Source organism: Cataglyphis hispanica, chromosome 4 (assembly GCF_021464435.1).
Source record: "Cataglyphis hispanica isolate Lineage 1 chromosome 4, ULB_Chis1_1.0, whole genome shotgun sequence".
Classification (NCBI taxonomy): Eukaryota; Metazoa; Arthropoda; class Insecta; order Hymenoptera; family Formicidae; genus Cataglyphis; species Cataglyphis hispanica.
The window spans coordinates 1,728,686-1,744,996 of record NC_065957.1 but is presented as its reverse complement, the minus strand read 5'-3'; the positions used below and the strand labels follow the sequence as shown (position 1 = coordinate 1,744,996).

General features: G+C 38.5%; 1 protein-coding gene across 1 annotated transcript in view; it reads left to right on the top strand.

Moving 5' to 3' along the window:
- The window catches only part of LOC126848915 (hemicentin-2), a 174,576-nt gene that overhangs the window by 47,714 nt on the left and 110,551 nt on the right, over positions 1–16,311 (top strand). Inside the window, exon 3 of the mRNA XM_050590255.1 lies at positions 8,115–8,163. Within this exon, the coding sequence (XP_050446212.1) occupies positions 8,115–8,163 (49 nt within the window). The remainder of the gene's footprint in view (positions 1–8,114; positions 8,164–16,311) is intronic.

Here is a 16,311-nt window from a genome sequence, read left to right as displayed (position 1 = left end):
TAAAAAAAAGCATCTGCTTTCTCTCTCTTTTTCCTAATACATTATATAGTATATAGTTCTCTTTTTTTTTTTTCGTACAATGTTTAAATTTGTTACAATTAAAATTATTGTTCGAGAAAAATAATTGACTCCATATTATACATAAATATTGCGTTAGATTTGGACGGCAATCTGCCGCGCTTTGATGATGCGGAAAAAAGTTCACGCTCGCCTTTGCCTACGGTAGTTAGCTACTTTCTGAGGGCCGATGAGCAATCTTGCGGTCACGCATCATTACGATATTTTTTCTAACTGCAGGACAATCGCGTTCTTGCGGCGCATGTAATAAGCATGGCGAAACTCGTCGCGGCCTTTGAATGAGCACGTGCTTGATGCACGTACGCGATTCTGTAAAGTTTTTTTGTTTATATATATATATATATTTTTTTTTACACGTGTAATATTTTTATCGGAGATACTTCGTGTGTCTCTAATCTTCTTTCGCACAGAATGTCGCGGATTTTGAGATATTTTTTTCATCATCAATCTCATCGTTTTACGACGCGGTTGAAATTCCTTCTTTAAAAATAGATGTTCGAAGGACACTTTGGTTAAGTGATCCCATAAAGAGGTTTATGTCCCAATATTTCATCGGAGATGCTGAAAACGGCTTGACAGGTAAAATGCGCAACGGCATTTCGATCGAACGGAATCTCCTTTGCGGGGCCGGGAGCATTTTATTCGAGAATAGAATAAAATGCCGTCTAGGCAAGTCAATAATCTTGAAGAGAGAATTCAGATATATTTGCGATGTCGCAAAGAAATGTTATAAATTTCTTATCGATTATAAAATTATTATCGACGTGATGATAATAACACAAAGATCTAATTAATTAATCATTTAATGTATATGTGTGTGAGAGAGAGAAATCCAGACGCTTGACGTTTATTTTAATTGAATAAGAAGAGAGAGAAAGAAAGAGAGAGAGAGAGAGTTCGTGTTTTATATACATATATTCTGTTCGATCTTGAAATGCGCCTTTTTGTTATTCAATTAATTGATAAATGTAAGCATATAGATATACAGGGTGAGTCATAAGTATGTTTTAAAATTAGGTGAGCGTGATTTTGGATAAAAGGTATGAACAAATGTTTTTATGAATATTAGATGGAAAATGTTTCGTCGTCGAAATAATGGACTCAGATTTCCCAATGACAGAGTTTCAGATCAGATTCTTTTTTTTTTCCAATAATGTTGTGTCTCTAGTGTTTTGATTCGGGGATAGTGTTTGTTTACCAGCATATGTTATAGAATGAAAGGGGAAGGAGGTTAATGTAGTCTCTGTGTGACGATGTACTTGAATACAATAAAATAGAACGTGCCTACAGTCAAGTCAATATGCTTGAGGTAATTCAACTGAGCAGTATTAGTATTAATTCATTAATTTACTGTAACAAAATAGAGAACGTTTCCATTTGAAAACATGAAAGATATTCATTGTACGATAAGATGTAATATCTATTTGTTTATCTATTATTTCGAGGCATTTTTGGCTTAATGTTTGTAGGAAGATTTATTCATATCTTTGATCCAAGAACACGCTCACAAAGTTTTAAAAGATACTTATAATTCACCCTACATATGTAATATAAATATCACAAAGTTATACAACTTTAATTGTTAGCAGGCGTACATTAATGAAGCAGATTCAGTGTATCCAACAAAACATGCGCAATTGCATACGTTACTTCCTTACTTGTTAGCTACTCTCGCTTCATTAACTCGTGTCCGCTTAATCCCGTGGAATTTAGCGAACTTATTTGCCTATTCATACAATGTGCGGTTCTTCCGGCAGCGTGCTAGTTACGCACCGGGTGCGTATTTCTCGCGACGAGAAACTCATCGGGCTGAGCATTAAGGAAGTCTCTTCTCTTTATAAAGGCGGATCGGGCGTGCCCGCGCTTTCTTTGCATAGCCACTCCTCACCAAGATTCACTGTAGGCGAGGAGTCGCGCTTGTGCAATGGCAGAAGATTACGCGTAGGGGACATCCGCCGAAGACGTTGACTCCTGTCACACATCCATGTAGCTAGGGGCGATCGTGGAACCGGTTTTGTCGACACGCGCGTTCCACGCGTATACACGCTTGGCAAACCTTGGACGGGAGGCTTCGGTTTACGGACGATAATCTCTCGAGTTTCCTCATTCATGCCGTTCACGCAGGTGACATTTATTAAAAATTTCACTATGCTAAGCTATGTCCCCAATGGAATTCGACCAACGATAATTGGACGTCGACCGTGAGAGACTTCTCTCGTAAAGCCGATTTAGGAGACTTTACAAGTCGAAATAAGTCTTTCGTAATATGTGTTAAGCTCGATCGAATAACAGCCGGTGAATGAGGAAAAAAGCCAAAATTTTACAAAGGATTATTGACTGGAATTTCTCGAATTTTAAAACTTCATAATGTAGGATAGGTTGAGGAAAAAAATAGAATGCAAGATCTGAAATGATATTTTTGATTTTTCGCTATTACGGAATATGTTTTATCAATATTTATAACGATTATCGAGACATCTTGTAAATAGTTTAAAAGTAGTTAAAGAGATTAAATGAGCAGATAGTGAAAAGGTTTCAACATTTCAAAAACTTATTTCTCTTAGCGATGCGCACAGTTTATGTACGGAAAAGAGAATTTTTTTTCTAAGCATTATTTTGCATCATAAAAAGTATGAATATAGAAGGAATATGTGAGAGAATAAATAATATATAATAATACAGTAATTATAACAGAAAAGTTTATTTATTCGTACACAGGCGATGTAATGAATTTATTTAAAAATATTGTATTATTATAACAAATTCTTCGTGTTTCTACAATGTGGAACATATTTTGAGACATCATGTTAAAACTGTTGAAGCAAACAAATGTAGCATATATGTGTGACACACAAAATATTTATTAACGAGACTGGAAAAACAATCAGTTTGCATAGGAAATTTACATTAATTGCACCGACCTTTATAATTTATATTTTATCTCATTTGAATATTTTTAAATGTCATTTACAATGCATTTGACTCGCTCTATAAGATCAGAAGATTGTAATTTTGAAAATTTGATAATTTATTTATGTCAGCAGCAGTTTTATTTTTTCGTTATTATAAACGGTTTTAACATTTTAATTTAATATAAGCTACAAATGTATGAATGGAAATATATATGTATGCATGCATGTGTGTGTGTGCTTGCAGAATATTTCTTTGGCATTATTAATTATAAAAAATTTTAAAACAACAGATGAAGCAATTATTAAAATTTTATGAAACTTAAAAATAGTCCGAAAATAATTATCTTTATTCCTTATTTATATTCAAGTCAAAGAAAAACGCGTATAACGAGAATATGTGATAGACATCGTGGAAAGAGAGGGAGATTTAATAATGCAATTAGGACATCGTTACCGAGACTGACCGTAACTCGGCATGCAATCGCGAGGCCTTCGGCGGAAATACATTACGCGAGCGAGGTGGTTATTGTTCGACATCACCGTATATATACCTCTTTCGCCGGCAAAGCTGCTGCAGCAGCAGCAGCACTTAGAAATCGCTCGCGGTACTTGGGTGCGAGGCGCAATTTACACCCTAGAAACGTATCCCGGTATAGCCATGGTTTAGATTTATCCTTTTCCCGCGCCGGTCGTCGAAATAAAATAAGCGAACCAGGGACTCGTCTAGCCGCATTTGCGCTTCTCTCCATCTCTTTCTCTCTCTCTCTCTCTCTCTCTCTCTCTCTCGATACGAGATGTAGCCCGCTAAATCACAACGACTATCGCCGTCGAGGGAAATATAGCGGAACCGCGATGCTCCTCTCGGTGCTAATGGCACAAACGCCGCGAATCGAGGATAGACGAAGGCGCGAGATTTACGGACGAAGCGGCGGCGAACGCATCCGCGACAACAGCCGAGAATGGCGAAGACTGTGGATAGTAGATTCCAGTGTATCCTACGGGTCCTGGATATCCGGTCCGTTTCGACTGGCAGGCATGAAGGAAGGAAGTCTCTCGGTCGTACAAGGGACCTCACGCGCAACTCTACGCGCTACCAAATAATATGCAAATTCAATACTCTTACCGTGAGATCGGTTCAAAGCATCTCAAAGACGATAGTGGCTGGATGGTTTACGGCCCTGCAAATTCGCGCAGGTGGCTTGCCGCATGAAATATTACCTCCCGTGTACCTGACAATTAAGGAAACATTCCGACTCCGTGCGCCTCAAACAAATTGCGAGATGATTGCGACGCGGAAAGACGAGTCGTCTCTGTTGTACGTACGTACATTTTCGCTCACCACGCGTGTTTCCTCGCTTGAGATTTTAGACATATTATATACGAAAAGAAAATCAGCTTTATTAGCATGCAAAAAAAATTTACATACGCAAAAGCATCCAAGTTTCTTTTTTAAATACAATTTGCTCAAGTAATCTAGATTCTCCCATGATTGTTTTACGGAACATCTAATATGAGGAATGTGCTTTCCTAACTTAAATTAAAAGTTAAACTACAAATTAAAATTTAACATCAAACAAATAATATTGACATTTAACTTAAAAAAGAGACTCAATGGTTACATATTAAAAAGTGAATAGTTTTGAAAATTCTGCTAGTATTTAATGCTGCGTATAAGCTATGTGTACGCTTTCTCGAGTTAGATATTTATATGTAATAGCGAGAATATGTTAAAGAGAGAATGAAAGATGATAGCGGTGATTAAGTGCCGCCGTCATTTAATCGAAATGTTTTATTAACGCGGATATGTCGCGCATTGCGCGTAGACGACGCACATTGCGCATAATTTAATGCTCGAATAATGTCGATGCGTTGCGGGAAAAATTTTCAATTTCCAACGAGCGTTGCCGCCGCGTCGCGCGATGCTACACGTAATTGATACCGGGCGATCTCCGCAATTCAAACTATTTCGCCGTAAATTATGCGTGTATTATGAGGTATATTCGTAATAACAATAATTACAATAATCTGATGGAGGCTGGCACCGGGTATCGGCACAGAAGCAAATGCAATTAGCGCACGCTACATTGGACACCGGAGGTACCTGAAATTGATGAGCTAGTTAGATAGGTTCTCGGCACGCTGGATTTAGGTATAGAACCGATTAGGATATATGTATATATAAGGCAATGCCGTGTGCGTCGCTGACCGAAAATCTGCCGTCGCGAGATTGAATATTTCAATCAGCAAAATTGCGAGACAATCCGTAATTACAGATAGAATGGAGGATATTAACTTCGAGACGGAAGAAGAGAGATAGAGAGAAACGTTGATGATGTGTTACTTAAATATTTTAATTTTTGCAGATACATTTAAATATTTACGATCTTTTTTGCGCCCAATCGACATTTGACATGTTACCGATCTCGTCAATTATTTTTACCATCGACTTATTTTTATTCTATTTACTCAAAAGTTAACGATCTCCCGAATAAAGAGAGAGAGAAAGAGAGAGAGAGAGCAACGGAAGTTTCTATAAGGGATGTCAATTTACTCTTTCATCTCCATAAATTTTTATCATCTGGGGTCGCCCGTGATTACACACGGCCGTCACGATGTAAAAGCAAAGGTGAACCTGAAGAACTGACGAAAGGAGAGAAGGAGAGGCGCGCAATCGTTGAAAACTTCATCATGATTCTCGACAAAGGTGGCAGCCGTAAAGACAGAGAGATCAAAGAGCGATCTGGCGGTAGCCACGGCGCGCTCGCTATCATCTGCAATGCGCCTTACTCGTGTACATGCACGAAATGCTCGTTCCATTAACGTTATAGTAATGCAAAGACAGTCGCGCGAAATACGTGACAATGCGCGATGCTCTCTTTCTCTTGCGATGAAAAATATTTTGACACAGCGTCGAACACGAAGGGGCGTTATTCAACGCGCTCTATTTTTGTCAAAACTTTTGCGCCGCCAGAATACGCGCCTACATTACGGCTAGAAATGATTTGGGTAAAACACATTAGCTTATTGCGTTTTTTATTCCATATCCTAAAATTGTCTTTAAACAACAGCGCGAAATATTCTCTATCGGAATATAAATTGGAAGTTTAAATTTACTTGAGATTATATGAAATATGATGCTGTCGCGAGAAAGAGAGAGACAGAGAGAAAGAGGAAGAAAGAGAGATCTAGAGTATTATGATATTGTATTTTTGCAACGATATATGACATTGTAATTGTCGTTTCTGTGGATTTATTTTTCAACTTAGCACTCTCTCTCTCTCTCTCTCTCTCTCTCTCTCCGGTTACATCTTTTTATTGTGTTCGCATCGTTTCTCTATCAACCTCTCTCACGATGTATCACGTTGGCGTAGCGCTTTGTCAAGCTGTCAGCCAGGTATTGCTTTCTATGAGGAGCCACCGTCTCGCCAATACTCCAAGTCAATATCGTTACATTCCCGACAACTCGACAATCTCTGTCCTACGTTTTTCGATTATTCGGCACATCCGCGAAATAGAAATGTACCTTTATCTCTTTCATTCGAATTTTCGCACACGATACAAAAGATCGCGACGATTCGCCGATTTAATATAAGAGACGAGTTCCATCAATAATTACATTCTAATTTACATTCTGATTACAGATATATGTGTAGTGGAAGAGATTATATCTCTCACTTTGCATGTTTTAGAAATGGGTTATTCATCGCAAGTCAGAAACGACTCGGTTTATTAGATGTTTCCTCTCGGCGCGGTTCTCTCTTTCTCAGTCCCTTTCGTAACGCGTCTCACGAAGGTCTTCGAGAAGAGAACTCATGGTTTTTACATATACGTATATGTAGTCTGAGGCGCATTGTACACGGAACGAATCCACTTACCGACGCGGCATACTCTTCCCATTTCCTTCCGCCCAATGGAGATGTTTCCAACAACATTCGATGCTTCTCCGAAGGGATTTTTTTGTCATTTATAATATATACATGTTACATACATGCGACTGAACACGAATCAGGCATAAATATGTATTCGCATATAAGTCACTTTTCGATCGAAATATCTAAAAGTACTGAAGCTCGTTCAAAGATGGAAGGAGACATGGTGGAGGAGAAAAAAAAAAAAAAAAGACATTCGCAAAAGTCGCACAGATTCTTTGGCACTTTGGACATTTTCGAAAGCGTTGCGCTTTAATCCTTCAGGAGAGTTAAATCCGGAATTTTAAGAATTCCGCCTCACTACCCTCCTCACCCTCCTCTCCTCCACCGCGAACCGTCGTAAGTCTCTTTTCTATCTCCGCCGTACTCCCTCAAGCAAGTTCCTTGTCCCCAACCACAACGTTGCGGCGTCCAAGCGCATCCTGGACAGGAAATTAAAAAGGACCACCCGCGGATGCTGCTTGCAATCTCACAAAATTCCGAGACGAGTGCGATGATGCGAGACTCGTGGTACGAACTCCAGCTGCATCTTAGACCAACAGTGACCTCCTATCGATATTCGGATATGTTGAATGAGACTGGTTATTGCAGGGAGAGGTTTTTTTTTTTTTTTGCTTTCCTTTATGACGTGCACGCGTGTTCGTAATCTCGTTTTCCCTTTTTCGCGATGCATTCAAGAGAAATGATTGATTGCTTAACATTACATTCTGTGATTTTGTTTATATAATATTTATTATTTTTGTTGTAATTCATTTTTATTATTATTAAAGATGAATGCAAGCAGCAATCTTTTGTAACGTAACAATATTTAAATTTGTATATAATACAAAGCTATCAATTTACATATCTCTGCATTCATTCGGGTGCTGCATCTATCTTTCTATTCGGTATTTTTATATTGGGTACTTTTTCTACCATCGCGTTTTCTCGCAGGTATTATAAAAGTAGATACATGCAAACGCTCGTGTTACGTCAGTAATAACCATTGCGTCTAAAGTTTTTTTTAAAAAGAGAAAGAAATTATAAGTAATGCTGAGCCCAAATATGCGGAAAATTTATCGTTAATGAACATAAGATTAATTAAGGACGTTGTATGTTGAATTGTAAAAGCCTTCTTTATCATTCTTGCGTTTTATTTCTTAAAAAATGAGACATGTAACACACACACATTAACATTATTTTTCTAATTTTTCAGATCTGTACATTTGCATCAAATCCATCGAGCATGAAGAAATCACGTAAGGGTGAGTTTTTCTATGATATATATTTTATATTGCAGAGGGAGAGATGCACATTTGTTTTATAGCTCTTGCATTATGTATACAATATTAGGCTCTAAAATATTTTTTGATTGATCATTCCTAATTATTTCTGATCATTCAATAGACATAATCTCTTTCTTTACAATACACATGTATATGTAAAATATATAACTGCTTTATAATTTTGAAAATTTATTAGAAATTATGAAAAAAAAAAAAACATAGAAAAATCATTGCCATCTTTCCTTGTGTTTTAAGTCTGCATATTTATCATTCTCGATAATCTCGTACGAGTTTCGAATGCAGACGCGTTAAACGCACGATTTTGCGAATCGTCAAACACGTACTTGCGTCCTTTTTTCGTCGTACGCGATGCTGAAGCATACACTGCAAACGTTCTCTCTTCTCTTCCCCTTTTACGGCCACCGATCGTTGCATCTGCCGCGCAGATATCGTCGAGTTGGGGCGGTATCCCGCCTGTTATTTCCAAGTCTTTTTGCGTAGGCGTTTTGCGTGGTACCTACCTTCCATTATCCCGATGTCTTTGTCCGACCGGTTTCGCGACAGCTCTCTCCGTCCTCCTCCTCCCCCCCGGCATCTCCTGCAAAAACGTTATGCTTGCACGTGTCCCTCTTACGATCATTATTGAATTCGCCTGCCGAAATCGGCAAAGGCCATTGAGCCACTGTCCGTAAAATATCTATAAATATCGCATTAAGTCTCTCAATATATTGAATTTAATTGACGCGATTTATTCAACACAACTATTCTTTTCGTTGTAAAATTAGTGGAGAAAAAAAATATTAATTTAACAATCGATCGATTGTCATTCGCGTCAAGACATTTTTATATTACATTATGTGAATGGTTAGAATAGACTATTTCAGGTTTCGAAGCTTAGATATGATGATAGGCAGGCAAGTAATAATAGCCGGATAATCCTAACAACTGATTATAAAATCTATATTATATTTGATATCTATATTAAATATTTATTCACCATAAATAGATTCTTCGGGCACAAGATTATTCTCTGCATTAAAATTGACTTATCATCACTTGTATTTCGATCGCAAGGAGACATGACGATCGACAGCACGCACGTACGGACGTAACGATCGAACGTTGCATTACACAAGGGTATCGAGAAGAACAGAAACGCAGGGGTGACAGCGATGAGGGACAGAGGGGAGGGGGGAAGGAGGAGGAGATGCGTTAGGGATCGAGGGCGCGAGCAAACGGAATGCCATAAATCTCATGTAAATTCGGTCTGCTTGATTTGCAAGCACAATGCCGGACGATTCTACTATCCGCCTCGGGTAACACGCGGATACGCGCCGTCTATGTGCTCCCCCTCTGGACATCCATGCACTCTCCGATCGAGTTTCGCGACGACGACGTCGTCGACGGCCGTACTGGATATTCCGAAATATGCGCTTTCCATGCTTCGGGTTATGAATAATCAAACGTGCGACAATTCTACGAACGTAGTCGAATGAGTAGCAAATTTTTATCGACCGATTATTCCGTATACGAGATAATTTTACATAGTAGAAGTATTATATATATGAAAGAAATATTAAGATAATGAGTATACGATAATTTAATACGGGGAATGGTGAAAACTGATTCTATCATTATTGATAAACTTGATAAGTGGATTAGAGATGAAAAAATATTTTCTCGAAAAAGATTCGATAGCTATGACAAAATTAAAATAGAGAGAGAACATTTATAGTACGTCGACATTTATTTAATAAAAATATCATGAGATGATTTAATACATATACAATGTGACTGATATAAGAAGATTAATGGGAATATCTTATATAAAAACGTGATAGATTTCCATTAAAATTTTGACCAATCAAACTACATTTTCACAAAAATAAGTATAATACTTTTACATGATTTTATTAATATCTACAGTGAACATAAAATATCAATCATTCACATATAAATAGCATTTAATTGAAAAATATCATTTTTATCATCACAGAGAGTCGTGTATAATACATATCAATATTTGAGAATTTTATTCTCCAAAAATCATATATAAGATGTTTAAAAATATATATGAATGAATATATAAATATATAAATGGATACGTCGCATCGATCGATCTCGCCATTCGTTGTCAGCGAGAAGCTGACAGTTTCAGACGTAATTATCACAGCGAATCGCGCGAGCGGCGGAATCAGCTGATGTGGCCGTGGCGGAATAGCGGCGCGTTAACGTGGAAACGACTCGTACCGGACGGCACGTGAAGCGGCAGCGAAGCGTCGGGACGGAACCCGCCGCAGTATTTCACGTCGCGCTCAGGACGACCCGCGGCGTGGCGGGCATTATATTAACGATGGTCGACACGTGGGAGAGAAACGCCGACACGTTAAGAAACCTAGATACACACTTGCCGTCGCCGCCGCCGCCGAGCTCTAAGGCCTCCCTCTCGAGTCTGAACTCTTGAAATATCGTTGACCGAGAAAATTGTCGACGACGTCCCCGCCGCTTCCGTTCTCGCCGTCCTGGCACGCAAGGCCGACGACGAGCCACCGGGGCACGCCTCGTCTCTGCCATTTATCGTGTCCCAGGGCGTCGTCGTCGTCGTCGTCGACGTCGTCTCTCGGCGTCGGTCACGGAGAGGGATGCCGGCATCCTCTCGGGAGGGACAATCCTCACCGGTGGTTTCCTCCAGTGTCGTCGCGCCCACCCGTTCTTCCGGTCGGTCACGTTCGCGACGAATACAATTCCGAGTGAACGCTTCGTTCGTCCTTTGCATTCCACCGGAATTCGTAGGGAGAAACTTGGAGTCTCTTCTCGGTGATAGGAATATACCGCCGAGTGTCACGGGACAATCCGCATTCTCGTCATCTAGAGTAGCTTTGTAACTCGGGCGCGTTGTAGAAGGAATCATTTCTCTCTGATTAACTGAGGTTGTTACGACTGGGACTGGTCGAGAGTTAATTTGGAATGGATCTTGCTTTCATGGAAACTTGGCCCGGATTTCGTAATGCGAATGTTTAGTAATGAAACTTTAAACGTTGCGATGAGAGAGAAGGCAATAACAAACTTTTCGGTTTAAAAGGATCGATTCGCTTGAATAAAAATATCCGTAGCTGAAGAAAAAAAGTCGCAGATCTTTTTTCTCCGAGGCATACTCTGCGTTTTATTCGATAGACGAGTACTTGAATCCAAGGAAACCAAGTTTATCAAAGCAGAAAAAGTTTCATTAAATAGTAAACAGTACTTTTGAGTCTATTAGAGATAACCATTCATTTTTAGAAAGCCGAGCTTGATCGGTTAGATACTTCCAGTTGAAGGAGTCGATACGAATCGATGAGAAATACTGAATTCAATTCAGGAAGTCGAAGAAAGGAAAAATATCGCGATTTTCGTTATTCAGCGCACAGTGAGAGGTAGCTTGACAATAATTAAGTTATTCGGCGACGTCCCGTGGCTTTATTCGCACAACGACGTGTCGCTATATATAGAAAAGCGCGCAGACAAGAAAACGTCGTGATAAATTCACGAGTCGTCTAGTTACGAACGCCTAGATACGAACGCGGACACACAAGCACCTGCAAAGCGGCACCTGCGACACGTGTGCGCGCGCGATGAGTAGGTCGCGCGATCGATGAAATCGTTGGAAAAGAGCGTATATACGTCCTTCAGCTCGCGAAACAGAGACAAAGAGAGATGCTGAAAAGAGAGAGAGAGAGGGTGAAAAAAAAAAAGAGTATTAGCTTGTATCTGCGCGAAGATACTCCACGTCGCGTCATGGCACTTTGGCCATCGAAGTCGACTGAAAATCGATAACGCGCGGATATCGGGCGTCCGCCATGCAACTATGTAACAAGTTAATGAACTAACGTCGATACGGTCGACGGCGAGCGTTGAATTACCCTTTTCGTGAGCAAGGACGTCGATATTGAAGAGGAGCGAATTTATCTCTTCTAACGCGCAACTTTTCTCGCGATCGTTCGTGCCTCGGAAAATTCGCGGGATTGAACAAATAGCTTGTTACTTCTTTCTCTCTCTCCCTTGCGACTTGTAATCTTCAGGTACTTTTGCCTCAGCGACCATGAGCGCCATGGAATGTTTTTCTTTCCAATGTAACGGTAAACCACCGTAGAATGGATCGCCGATAGCTTGATCAACCGAGTAATCACGTAATCTCCGAGAGGCTATTTCTCCTTCGTATATTTTCTTCTTTTTCCTTTCTTTCTTTTTTTTTTTTTTAAAATATAAGACATTTCTCTTAGAAATAATCCAAACACAATGTGGCGCGCACCTCGTTTCTATTTTATCTCTGTGTACAAGCAATATCGGCATTTCTTTCTCGAGACTTGACCTCGAACGTAACGCGAAGAAGACGATTACGTCGCGGAAAATAAAGCGGGACGCGGCTCTTGCGGAGGAACTCACACTGCTGGAGGTATGCGCGGAATAATCACGCCTTTATCCCTTATTCTCGGTTTGTCCTTAAAAGCGAAAGACATCGCGATGGCCGAGATCCGAGCGATATTCTCTTCGTGCCGGATTGCACGGCGAAATAGAAAGCGACGGCGTTACTGCACGCTCGATTACGACGCGATTTTCGCCTGCTGTTGGAATAGATGACCGTGGGAGATGATGGGATTTGTTCTCGTTTCATTGCACCAAGAATTGTTCAAAGAAATCCCTTGTTGAAACGTTCCCGCAAGAACATTATCGCGATTAGCTCGTTTTCAAGAATGAATTTAATGAAGAGTGAATGATAGGCATCATTCCTCGGCTCATTGTCTATCATCGGCATAGCCTGCTAATACAACTATATCTGTCAGATATCTGTCAATGATTGCATTAATGAAATCGTCGAAAATGTCGAGAGCATCGTGATGTTTGTTCCTTTTGGGCAATCTTCCCAATGCAATGTCCGACACGTCGACGTTGTGTCTGCGTTAGGTGTTTGATCGGCGAACAAGTTTCTCCTTCCTGCTGGGTTCATCTTCGATCGACCAATTAACAACGAAGCAGCCGCTAGGTATTTAAGTTCTCGACTTTGCGTGACCGGAAGGACAAACGACCGAGGTCGAAATGGCATCGCACGTTTACCGAGCTCCAATTTTATAATTGCTTCGATCGATAAATTACTGCTATTTCTTTTTTCCGTTTAGCATCATTAATTTATCTGGAAAGTTAAATATATACATCTGACGTAATTGAATTTTTGATGTTATGAATTGAGTGGAAGAAGAATGTGTTGCCTTCTTCATTTTTGATGCTATCCTTATATTTAGCGTGCTTTTATTGGAATTGAGATGCTCGGGCTTTAATTAATGGCAAATCTGGTTTTCCTGCCGCCGACCGATTGATAATAAAATGATACACAATCTCGATGCTCAAAGATCGTTAAAAATTCAAAGTGAACCTAAATATACAGAACGGAAGAGAGTTTCTTCTGATTTACGAAGAAAGCAAAATCTCATTATCTAGTGTTATCATTGGCAACACTGAGAGAAGAAGGCAACAGCTTGTTTGGTTCGCGTCTTCACATTATGTTTCTACAGCCATCGCTGCTACGTCGAAAGAACGTCATCTCGACGAACGCGTATGGATTGTCGGCTTTATCTTCTAGGATAAGCCAGTGTTTGTATCTCAAAAAAAAAAATTGCAGAAAATCATTATCACACATCATATCAATATTATTCGTCATCGATGAAATGACGCTTTAATCTGAAATTTTTGAAAGTAGAAAATATAAAAATATAAAAATATTGCCAACACGCGCGAAAACATATAGCAATCTGATCGCTAGCCCGTGACAGAGTAGCTACTGAATCTCAGAATTGATATTTTAATTTAAAAAAAAATTATAATATATATTAAAATAAATTTTTTGTAAAATGAATAATAACAGATCACATCACATATCAGACATTTATCATATTATATTTAAAACACTTATAATATACGTAATTTGATGAAAATATCTTTACATTTAATACCAATAAAAAATATGACATAATAAAAGAGTTTTGAAATTTGATTACAGTTTATGTATATACAACTTGAACAAAATTTTTCGCACAACATCAAAATCTCCTTCTACAATTTATTGCTCATGTCTCAAATTCGCCGATCGTAAAAATGTTGCGCTCCAAGCGAAAGTGCGGCTGCCTCACCATCAATTTATGACTTCGGACGCATTGAAATAAGTTTGGATAATATAGCCATACATTATTGCATTGGAAAAACAATAAACGTTTATGCAACGTTTGTGCTTTTAAAAAGCACATTTTATCGATTTTTTTATCAATGTAACGTCAACACACACATTGCATCATTTACAGATTACTACAGATTACTACTATTTATTTACAGAATACAGTTTTAAGTGATAACTATCAAAAAATCATCTCTATCTATTTTTAAATAAATCTATTTTTTCGATTTATTGAATATAGATTTTTTTTTTTTAGATATTTAAATAAAAATATAGTTGTTTGTAAAAATACAATATTTTTACAAATATATAACATATGTTTATAATTACAAAAATAAATACAAATAGAGAAAAAAATATATTTTTGTTATTATAAATAAGATAAAAAATGTGTTATGAATGAGGCGCGTGGAGAGAAACTTATGCATAATAATTGTTGACGAAAAAAAATACAAAAGCCAAAGAGTTATTGTCGATTATGTTAGTTTATTAAATATTGTTGTTTGAATGTAATTTAATATTTTACGATTGCGATGCCGTTTATTTCTATGTTTATTATCCGGGACAATGACGTTTTGAAACACGTGGTATTAAGTTGCGTGAACTTTACAAAAGTCAAAACGATAGATTTTGTGACTACTGTATTTCGCTGAAATTCTGTGGTATTTTCATTGGCAAGATCGTCTCTTGTGCCAGGCAGATCGATATTTTCATTTGACAAAATAACAGAAATCCCTCATTAACCAATAACAATGCATTTGCCGGGCTAGTTTACTCGTATACAAAGCCATTATAAACATTATTTGGATTGTTTGCGAGTCAACAGGTTATAATAGCATTGTTCGCGCCAAGTATCTTTTGCGCGCGCATATTGACCTTTATGCCAACTGAGACTAAATTATCCACGTGCAGCCATGCATAAATTTATAAAGTATGTATGGAAATTATTATAAAAGATCGTGCACAAAAACATTCGCGCCAACTGTGAAAAATAATTGCTCTTAAAGAAATCAATTGCGAATTATATTGCGAATTATATGCGTCCGATATTAAATCAATTGAAAACGAGATTGCAAGACTCGTGTATTAATTTTCCAGAAAAATTTGTTAGAATTTTTTCTTTTTATTAAATAATTCTTTAAAATTAATTCTTTGAAAGTCTTATTAAGGAAAAGAAATTGATCTTAAATTTATCGGAAATCGAATTACAATGACATGATAAATCGAGTATATCTCGCAATCAAATAAATATACATAAGTGTATATCGATATCAAATAACGTACAATAAGAGACTATTGAGAGGATCATTTCAGTCATTTAATAGAAACAGTGATATAAGTCGTGTTTTCTTTATTTTGAGGAAAAAAAAAAGGAATCGATACTGCAGAGAGATTTTATGCAAGACAAGATTCTATTATCTTAACGCAATACATTTTATATGTGCAATTTTTTGTAAAGAAAGATTAGTCACCCGTTGAAATAATTGCGCACAAAAACCGGGGCTACAGATACTCCAAAATTATTTTTTACCGACTTATTCCGCTATTTCGCTCGACGGCTCAATTATCGTAATTTCGCCGTAAAACGCCATCTCCTGGTGCTGGGCATCCAGTGAATTTGCGCAAATCTATAAAAACGATACGGTGCACGCGGCCGGGCCGAGCGAAGCCGAGCGAGGAAAAATTGAAGACGGAGAGACGAGGATGGGTTTGAATAAGAGAGAAAATAGAGTTGGGAGCCCGCCAGACTCGCGCGAGTATGGCCGACGATTACGACGTGGATTACGGTCGGGAGGATTCTTAGGTAACTTCCCCGTCCTCTGACCTCACCTAAACTCTTCGTCCGGGCGCGATACTCGCGATCCTGGATTTTCCCGATTACCCGAAAGCCGAATTTCATCTCGCGACGCTGTGCGCGCTCGCAC